Below are 10668 nucleotides of genomic sequence, written 5' to 3'. Positions count from 1 at the left end.
ACTATATATATATATATATATATATATATATGAGCTCCCAATATTATTCTTTGAATCATTCTGCATCTACAATTACACTCACTTGATTATAAATTTTAATTATAAATTTTACTCATGGAAAAGGATTTTACATTATTCAAAATGGATATCCACATTGCTGGTTCTTACATGAAGAGAGCTGCAAGTTGCTCCTCTGTTACATGTAGCACAGAACATCTAAAAAAAATAAAAACTTTGGATAAAAAGAGAGAAAAGGAGTTTGTGCCACCAACCACACTCATTTGAAGAAGTTACAATAGAGTCTCTTTACAATGCTTTATCATGCTCCACTTAACACTGCTTGTTATCAATTTTACATAGATGATCAAATCAATTACGTTGATACATTATCTAATCACTTCCTTGATTATGTATTATTTTTCTTTTATCTCTCTAGAACTGAACTTTTTTATAAATCACATAAACATCTAAAACTTCACTATAGTACCACAACATGCAGCTCGTGCACAAAAGAATTCCATTAAACAAACTTGTAAAGATTATGAAAAAATGAGCTTTGATTCTATAATAGAAACTTCATCCATGAAAAGAATAAAAAAGAATCAAAAGGAGCAAATCAACAATAGAGAAGTAATGTTGAATATTGTAGAAGATCAATGGAATTGTATATACATCTAAAAATTAAGATCACAAAGTAAAAATTTAATATAATATTGATCATTAAAATAATAATTATACACACTACATAGTAGATACAAGTACATGATTAAGAAGGTCAAGTGTCCATATTTAAAACAATCTAATCAAAATTCTTTATAAATAACATTCTTGGATAAGCTTATAAAATCCAATACAGCTTCAAATACAACTAGAATCATAAAAATTCATTATAAATCCAATCAAAATTGATTCACTCACATCAAAATTATGAGCATTGTCATGCTTTTGTTCTACTTAATCTCCTTCATGCCACTCCAATGCTATCATTAGCAACATAGAATGCCTTGTGAAATGCCATGATCAACTATAATACATCCTATAGAATGCCTTGATCATTTAACAAACGCCCTATGGAATGCCTTGTAAACTTCAAAAATGACAAGCTTTTTTGATGAAAAAAAAGATCCATCTATGCAACCATTGAAAATCACTACTTCAACTTGTAAAACTCTCCAATCAATTGTAAAATACAAGGATAAATTGTAAAATGGGTTGTGAACTCTACAAAACATGAATCTCTTTTTGATGAAAACAAAGGCCCATCCATGCAATGAATGAGAGCCAACACTTGTCTTCTTAAGCATTCTTAATATATAGATGGAATTCAAATATTTTACAAAAATCTTAATTTTGGCTCACATCTCATTTATAAAGTAGAGATATATGATAAGAAAATTCTATATATATATATATATATATATATTACTTACAAAAGTAAACTCTGTTCATAGATCAAAATTCTCAAACAATTATGTTTTAATTAGAAAATAATAAGGCAAAAGAAAAATTAAACCAAAAAATAAATATAATGAATTAAAAGAAATCAATAAATATAAAAAATATTTATTCATATGACCACTATCTTAATTTAATATTTTTTTGATGATATGTTTAGTAAGTATATATGTATGTTAAAGTATTATCTTAATGTTTATAAAAAAATATTAAATTATTAAGAATAATTTCTATTAATAATTACAAAGTCTTAGAGATAAATTATGTTTTTTTAGGTTATTATACTAGCACTTATAAATTATAATGTATTTTATAAGAAATCAAAAGATCCAATTATTTTACAATCATTAAATTCAATGTATCAAAAGTTAATTTCTTTCAAAGTTTTAAATTACAATATTTAAATTAATAAGTATTTTTGTTATATTCTATACATAATTTCAATACATAGACTAAAAAATGGTTGATTTGGTAATTCTAGTATTCTAATAAATAATAGAATATTCAAGAAAAGTTAGACATAGTCTCATGTACACCTTTTCACATATTCATGTAATTTTTTGCAATTTATTGAAATAAGTTTATTAAAAATTTTAATAAAAAATTTATGATAAATTAATATCTTTATTTAATATCTTACCTTGGAACCTAATATTTTAACTACAATAGCTCAGCTACACAATTTCTAGTATTAACTACCATCTTATCACTTAAGACCTCCTATGCTCAATGGATGGTCAATGTTATTCTTGGACTTTGCCTACACCTTGAAATCACCTATTTTCAAGTTTTACACTTCCATATGCAAGGGAGTAAAGCACTTTATGACCTTTCATAGGAGATCATAAAAAAAGCCTTTTCAGTAAATAGGTAAGTGTCCACCAATATATTAGAAGATTGCTCCACCAACATTTTCTACTCTCCAAATTAACTAAAGACGAACTACCTAGACCCACTGCTGAAACTAATAATATGTCAAAAAATTAGGAGAAAGTTTTGTCTTCTAGTTTCTATTCTGGCCACCCAATCAAGCATGGAAGGAGGCTCTTAAAATTCCACAAAACAATAATCATGGCATTGAGTGAACATTGAACTATTGAGAATCAAGACTAAAATGAAAATGTACAAATACTGATTCATGATAAAATCAAAGATCTAAGATGCCCAAAACAGCAACTCTGAGTCGAAACGTAATCTAAATGTCAAAGATTCTTCCACTACTGATTCGGCAACCAATCACAAAGAAGCCAGAAAGATAAGTTCGCAACCTCATCCATGTGAATCTCATCCATATGAATCTGCCGTAATCAGCAGCGTGCTACTACACACTGTCACATGCAACCAGGAAGTTCTCTAAATGCAGCCATCAACATGCGTACACGTAATCGAGCAGAAAATCATTGTGACCATTCGTGTGAGGAAGCCGCAGCGTCACCGCTGCTTACCAACCCAAGACGCTTCGCAACCACTGAAAAGTGGAAACATAAAAAATTCACGACCATGCTGCATTCAACGTGCTTAATATATCAAGACTTTAAAGAGCTCTGCTATAACAAGAAGTATACCAGTACCCAGAACAATCTGCAAGACTTGAAGGCACCATGATTGAGAAGAGAGGTACAAGCCAGTACTGTAACAGAACGTTCCAGTAATTTATCATAGGAGATGGAGAGATTAGGTACTTGCCGTCATTTCTTCGTTGTTTGCGCTTAGGACTACGCTCCTTTTGATTGTGATTCGATCGCTGACATAAATACATATATTTAATATACAATCTAATCTCTAATCCTCGCCATGTATGCTCCAATATAATCATTGAGACGTAACTCACGAATTCATGACAGTTGCCCTACACTAGAATACATTATAAGACAGTATCTCCAGTATGCTCGTACTGTCACCACCACTATGTGACGCTGAAACTATACGATATAACACCGCCGCCGATCTGCAATGGGACGATGCCAGCTCCGATTGGCGGATTCAGTGCGACAATTTGCAGCAAATTCTTACCGAGCCACCTAATTCTCTTCGTCAACAATATATGGACAAGATCCATCGTCCACATTTGCAAGTGGGTCATAGAATGGCGACTCCGGATCGGTGCAACCGGGCACAATATCCAGATCACACCTATCTCCCTGAGCGATGACATCAGACACATGAGAGTTAGTACGGAACAATTGTTTGAGATAAAAGCAAGAATCGAGCTCGTGAAGTCCACAACCCAAAATAAGACCAGCCCTAAAGTGTAGGTTGATGCGTAGTAAATACCCCTTCTTGAATCATTCCTGCCGGGAAGACGCAACGATCTTGAATAAATACAGCCTCAGGATAAATCGCATTTTCACAGGCTCCTTCGTGGGCAAGTTCCTTTGCAAGACCCTGTACATCAAGGCACACTCACGTATAAAATAAAAATAAAAATAAAAATAAAACATCATAATAAAATTCTGTTTTGGCCAGGCTCCTTTTGAAAAATCTCTTATCTGGTCAGACAGTTGGATTGCAATAATTGTGACTATATTGCACTAGCATGCCATTGAGTCCATCCCAAATATGCTATTCCTTCCAAATCAAGCATGTCACTATGCAATTACCTCGTCGAAGTAGCTCTGAGGCAAGCCTTTTAATTTCTGAGGTACGTCCATGACCAACTTATATGGGCCATCCCAGTCCTTTCCATCGGTAAAAGAAAATTCCAAAGTCAATGCTGAGAGTCGATTAAAAGTACAATGTCAGTCAGGGCCTGGAAACGTCGAAGTGGCCGAAATGCATGAATATGCTATCCGAAGAAGGCGAGGTACACCCCAAAAAATCAATATCCAAAATAGATTCAAAAAACACATTCAATTCCTAATCAAAGTCAGAAATCAAACTTCCCAAGGCTTACCGTGTAAGGGCACGTTTATTTTAATGGAATATATAGGAGTGCAAAGGCTTCCTCGTTCCTTCTTCGCCATGATACGCGGCTCTCCACCACACATAATAGGCTGATTGAAACCTCCTGCACCAACGTCCAATTTTATCAACATCTCCACAGCATCTGAATGCCATTGTGGATCTGAATGTCAAAGGAAGGGTGTGCTTCCAAAGGAGGAATGAAGGGATCTTAGTATACCGTTGAATCCAATCCCATATTCGGAATTAGGTGTCAGACTACTTGCAGACGAATTGAAGTAGATAGTAAGAAGTTGACCCTGCCAAAATGGGCTACGTCAAAAATAGTCGTGAGACATCCTCAACCAATATTTACCCAGCCTCTGCACAAGATCTTCACAAGACGACCGAAACCTTTGCAACCACGGTAACCATGACACACCGCAGTTACTCACAGATGTCGGTTTTTGGCCATTGTTGGTTTCCCAAAAGACTGTGGCACGCCCCATCTCAAAATCTGCCCAAGTCGGTAAGCTGTACCTGCGGCAGATAACCAATGTAAACCTTCATTTCACATCAAGGATTCAAACTAATAACATGTTCTAAGCTTAGCACAAAATCTACACTATATGGATTAGAATCATGTACTTGCAACGACTGCAGCGGGGAGTGTTATCTAAAGGCGTAATATTCGCTGCCTACTATTTAAGTATTTTTAAGCTAGGTACGTGAAGTTTTATTGATTACTAGGATTTTGAACTTACTGCTTCACGCCTGTGTTGTTTACTACGGAAGTTGCAGAAATCTTTCCCCCCAACATTATCGAATTCTGCGACCTTAAAGCTCTCACTTCAGCTGTTAATTGAAATCCATGAAAACGGGATACTGCACCACCATCCAATGCACAAGTGCTTCAGGATTGACTTCGCAGACTACCTCAATCTGACCTCAGCGTCAAATTCACATTAACTGAGCATAAATAGACAAACAAATGTAGAGGAGACGTCATTCCCACACAAACAGGTAGCACATGATCACAAGAGTCTCGTCAGCTGGAAAGTAATAAAAGACTCCACTATTGTACGCTAACTCTCATACGATTCATTGAACACCCTAAAGCTACATCTAACCCCAAAATCACAACACAGACTCAGCTTATCAATTCGTAAAAAATACGTAGGCAATAGAAAAGAAACACGTTCCAATAACTCATAAGATCAGCATCACAAAATGCAAAACTCCTCCTAACTAATTGCTAAAACCCCTAACCATAGCAATGTCAATTCCAGCAGCACAATCCCAAATACTCCACACAACACGCCAGAGACAAGCATGAATCCCAAAAAAGAAAAGAGTAAAAAAAGGAGAAAAGATTCGTCTCATTACACAAGGTCAAGAAATCCACCCCGAAAAACCTTCACACGATGAATTCCAAAACAAACTGACAAAGCCGTGGCCAACTTTACCAACGGAATTACAGCATCCCAAACCATGTACCACTTAATCCAAATCCACACCCATAATCCACCATCTCACAACTTCACGAAACAAACCAATTTCCAAGAATCCTCACAGAAGAAGCCACACGTATGACTCGCCATCGCGCAGTTACAAACAATACCCACCTCCTCAGCCACGAACGAGAAGCCCGAAACCAAAATACACTCATGTACCGCGAGACATCGTCACCCAGCTGGCACACACTCCCCAGAGAGGACCCAACAGCCCTACTGCTCTACCCGAATTCCAACCCAATCGATGCGAGGCCAGAGAAAATACCTAGAGAGGAGGGACCAGGGGAGCCACTGGGCGGTCTGCGCCAAGGCGCAACGGCCTCGAGGCTGGCTGCGAGGCTGTGGCGTGCAGTAACAGAGGAGGAAACAGCAGGGAAGATGAGCGTCGCCATGAAGGCAGAATCCCTAGCCGTCCCCGCGCTCTCGCAGCTGCGTGAGATTGCGTCCTCTTCGTCGTTGTTGTTGTTCAACTTGATATTGTTGTTGTTGTTGTTGCCGGAGTCGATGTGAGGCTGCGAGGGCGCGGATAATAATGACGATAGGCGTCGACGTAGGCAGCGCGGCCCGCGAAAGCATAGCAAAAGCAAGGGTGGGGAGGGTGGCGGACTCGCGAGGACTGCCTAAATCAGCAACGACGTCGATGACGATGACGACGATCGTCCTCGTTGGAAAACTGCCCCACTTCCGTCGGCCGAACAGACCTGAATACTTCGGAAGAACATTGAACACCAACGTGGATTATTTGTTACATGAATATTCAAGTTCATGTTTCCATGTTGTGGTGTTTCAGAGACATAGCTAGTCAAAGGTGAAATGAAAAAGTGCATATTTATCTATCTATCTACATTATCATGAAGTCGTTAAATTTGAAGAATAAGTGAAAGATTCTTTTGGAAATGTTTACATGAAATAAAAATATTGGTACCTTTTCAAATGCAAGTATATGAGGAAAGTGGTGCAAAGGAACAACCTCGAAGGTTGCACAAAACCAAGACAAGTGGCCAGAATGCATTTTTTGGGAGAAAGCAACTTCATACTTTAGGAGATAGATACCAATAATCTTTTCCATTCCTCCCAGGTATTTGGGAAGTATGACAAAGCCAAGTGAGAAAGAGGTGAGAAAAGGATACAAGGAAGCAACTGGAGTCGGGATCTTAAACTTGCAGCCATGCATAGATTCAAGTTTAACATAGTGAAAGTTTCTTCTATCCCAATGCACAATGTCTGAAAGGCCATTTAACAGCCACACAATTTCTAGGGGGAAGCTATCTCCACTCCGTTTGTTGCACCTTGGTGGAGGCAAAAATGAATCATCTACATCCTCAACAAAATTCTGTTGTTGTCTAGTGCTTGCTTTGCGTTGGAATCTGTATAGTTCAGTTCTGTAGTTGTTGTGTGCTACCAAAACATTGCAACTAAGGTACATCAATTCAGATGCCACTAGTGGCATGTTCAAGTCATGGATGGGCTTCTACTGGAGGCATATCCAGTTGTAGTGGCCCTGCAACTGTACAAGCCAGGCAACACGGCACCCATGTCATGGACTGCCAGTTACAATAGCCTGGCAGACAGAATTAACATGTCAGCTTACCTTGAGTGCAAGATTCTTACTTAGCACGTAGCAGATAAGACCATGCAAATAGCAGGTGCAAAAGATAATAGCCTGGAAATCGTTCGTGACATGATAGCATGAGGTAAGGATATGCCTGCACAGTTTCAAGATCATGAGTTGGACTCGTGAGTTCTTAGCAAGGATCCCCGTTGTTTTCTCATTGTTTTACTCCAGGTTGCACGCGTCGGTGGATCTGAACACAAAACTAATTTGCAGCACTCTTATGTAGTGCATATCCGCAAGGATACATGTCAAATGAAAATCAACGGCTCTGGTACAGACCTATCTTTGTTGAATATACGTGGAAGAACAACTCTGACCGTTCTGCCAAGACCAGACTGGTATGTCTCTCAGGCAACCCCTCCCCAAATTCGTATTTATCACCGTGCTTGTGCATAGCATTTTTAGGCTTGAGTCTATAATTCCAAAAAGGTTGTGAGTAAACTGTACGCATTATTAAATTCAAATAAATAACTCTGTTTTGGATCCCAGTCCTGTATGAGTGAACTGAAGATATGCTTAAGTTTCTCAAAACTGGTGATAAAATTTCTCGAATGTTTGTTAGTCAGCACACCAACAGGTCGGATGAGTGAAAAGTGCAGAACTACAATCCACGCACGAGACGATTGGAACTAGAAGCTTGTAGTCTTTCATAACGCCTCCACCAACAAAAGGATTTAAGCCAACTTCATGAAAAGTCTCAAAATTTCTTCTAGAATGTTAAAACTAGATTTTCAAACCACCTGAGAACCAGACAAAATTTGTAGTGAACTAGATCGAAGGGAAGCTTGCCCAGTTGCTCAGTCCGAGAGGGTCCATTACAAAATGGAATACTAATTACTGGAATAGGAACGTGCAGGAAGAAAATGGAACATAATTTCAAAAGGGAAAACTCTCCAAACTTGAGAATCCACTAGGCGACAGAGATCTCATCATCTCTGCTTTCGCAAATCCCTAAGCCAAAGGAAAGTTCGCCCTGCGCACAATACGTTGCAAATTTTCCTCTAGGCTTTGCCGCACCATGTCATTCACAAGGTTCATTATCCCCTCAAGGAAGTTCTGTTAGCTGTCTATAAGGATCGAATACCTCTGGTGGAATTTAGAGCTGTCCTGCAGCAGTCCCATGGGACCCGAAACCGACCTCCGTTGTGCTCGATCCTCCCGTAGACATTTCAAAATTCTTATCGCTCGCTTCTGCGCCAATTCATTGCCAAGGAGGGACACCTCTGGAAAAGCAGGAACCGCTTGATTCCGCGCCATAGCTTGTCGATGGGCGTAGTTGTGATACGCAGCTTCCATGAGAACGTACGCAGCTCCCTCCTGGCATTTAGAGTGAGCACCCCACCGGAGAATCTCAATCAAGGTCTCCATTATGCCGGCAATTTCCATCGTGGAATTGCAACCGAATGGAACACCCACCATCTTACTAAAAAAATGCTATAGCTTGTCCGTATGATGAGGATTCTTCACTGTGTTGAGGATGAGATGCATTGTATCCGTCTCAACAAAGACTTTGATGTTACATTGCTCGACAGGTTTATAGCTTCCACAGAACGTTGGTGCGAATTCGATCTCAGCGGCCGAATTTTACGATGTGAGCAAGTAGAGGGATGGCCCCGGAGATGCCGTCAAAGGGTTTGTTGCGTTCTAGCGCTGACATTTGAGAAAGGCTGCGACGACGGCTTCCTGGATTGATGGTTTGGGATTTTGGAGAGACCAACCTTGGAACCGAGCCTGCGTCAACAATGGCAGCTTTGTTGAGATCGTTGCCGTTTGCGAGACTGAGAAGTGTTAAGAGAGCCGAGTGGGAACAGTAAATGGGGCTTGAATCTAGCATTGCAACTAGCTGGGAGATCTCTCCCAAGGCGGCCAAAGTAACCCCTGCAGCGGGACATTTTTTCGCCAGCCATATCGCCAATGTTGCAGCCACTCCTTGCTCCATCCCTTTCTTCGAGAAAAGCTGTGTAACCAAGTTTTGGCATTGACGAATTACCATGATCTTGTAGAAATTTCTGGTATAATAAGGGAGAAGTTCTTTTCGCATGTTGTATAAACATTTATACATTTCAAACACGTTATGTTTGAGGAGGTCATCATGTTTTCTATTTACAGCAATGTATTCAAACTATGTGTTTTTCATAGATGATATCTAATTGATGCCTTTACTATGGTGAACATTGCCGCTTATTAAGTTCATCCATGTATAACATGGATATTGGCTAAGTATGAGGGAGAAAACCCTAGGCATATTTTTTGCTAATACTCCCTTTTGCTTAGGATTTTTTCACATTTTCAATATAAATGCTTGTATTATGTTGCAATATCAAATCCCACCATATTGGTGCATAACAATCATGTTGTTGTATAACATGATTTATGAACTGAGAATACATTGAATACCTAGTTGTACAGAGTCTAGCTTTAACTTATTATCTAAGTTTCAATAAAAGACAAATGATTTATTTTTAATATAAAAGACAAATGATTTATTTTTAATATAAAAGACAAATGATTTATTTTTAATATAAAAGACAAATTATTTATTTTTAATATAAAAGACAAATGATTTATTTTTAATATAAAAGACAAATGATTTATTTTTAATATAAAAGACAAATGATTTATTTTTAATATAAAAGACAAATGATTTATTTTTAATATAAAAGACAAATAAATATAGTAATATCAAAAAAAAATCTACTAATAAAAATCTTTTATATTTAAAAAGTTTTATACATAAGGCTTTTTAGAGCATCTAAAAATTTCCTAACACCCTTTGCTATACTAAATCATAACTAGTCATTTGTTGATGACTTAGATTTTTAGTAATTTCAAAGAAAATCCATAATTTTTTTTTAAAAATTCATATTTATGTCAAAATTTTATCATAGCTCTATATATCCATCTTTAAAATATATATAAAGTATTGACTCCCAAAAATCCTTTGGTTTATATAAAAGATCTAAAATTGTAGCTTAAAACCTCCCACATCTTCTTTATCCACAAGGATTTTGTTTTTTCTTAAACTTTAGGATCTAATACCTCACTTTTAAAAATTTCTTATGGCTTTAATTGGTGTAAGGAATGTTTTAGATTTAAAATCAAAATATTTATTATATAGATATAAAAATTAATATATATATTTTTTTGACATTGTATAGTAAAAATATAGAAGAACTTATCATGTGGATATTGTTTGAGATGTAA

The 10668-nt window shown here is 37.3% G+C and overlaps 1 protein-coding gene across 1 annotated transcript; it reads right to left on the bottom strand.

Moving 5' to 3' along the window:
• Positions 1 to 3060: 3060 nt before the first annotated feature.
• On the bottom strand, positions 3061 to 8502 carry LOC112287140 (uncharacterized). Its single transcript, XM_024529885.3, has 12 exons — positions 8451 to 8502; positions 8205 to 8301; positions 7782 to 7877; positions 7441 to 7555; positions 6115 to 6469; positions 5100 to 5220; positions 4791 to 4875; positions 4577 to 4655; positions 4349 to 4462; positions 4056 to 4168; positions 3730 to 3840; positions 3061 to 3596 (listed from the first exon to the last, which is right to left on the bottom strand). The coding sequence occupies exons 1-12, from the start codon at positions 8500 to 8502 to the stop codon at positions 3477 to 3479; spliced, it is 1458 nt and encodes a 485-aa protein (XP_024385653.2). The 3' UTR covers positions 3061 to 3476.
• Positions 8503 to 10668: the final 2166 nt, after the last annotated feature.

Source organism: Physcomitrium patens, chromosome 9 (genome assembly GCF_059467195.1).
Source record: "Physcomitrium patens ecotype Gransden chromosome 9, ASM5946719v1, whole genome shotgun sequence".
In the NCBI taxonomy this organism is placed as follows: Eukaryota; Viridiplantae; Streptophyta; class Bryopsida; order Funariales; family Funariaceae; genus Physcomitrium; species Physcomitrium patens.
The sequence above is the reverse complement of the archived record's forward strand: the minus strand, read 5'-3'. Positions and strand labels throughout refer to the sequence as shown.

Excerpts from the sequence above, each read along its gene's own strand:
- LOC112287140 (XM_024529885.3), bottom strand. The coding sequence starts at position 8,502 with ATGAACCTTGTGAATGACATGGTGCGGCAAAGCCTAGAGGAAAATTTG. Across the intron at positions 4,876-5,099 it reads AACAACACAGGCGTGAAGCA|GTACAGCTTACCGACTTGGG; the intron begins GTAAGTTCAAAA and ends TATCTGCCGCAG. Across the intron at positions 4,656-4,790 it reads ATGGCCAAAAACCGACATCT|GGTCAACTTCTTACTATCTA; the intron begins GTGAGTAACTGC and ends CCATTTTGGCAG.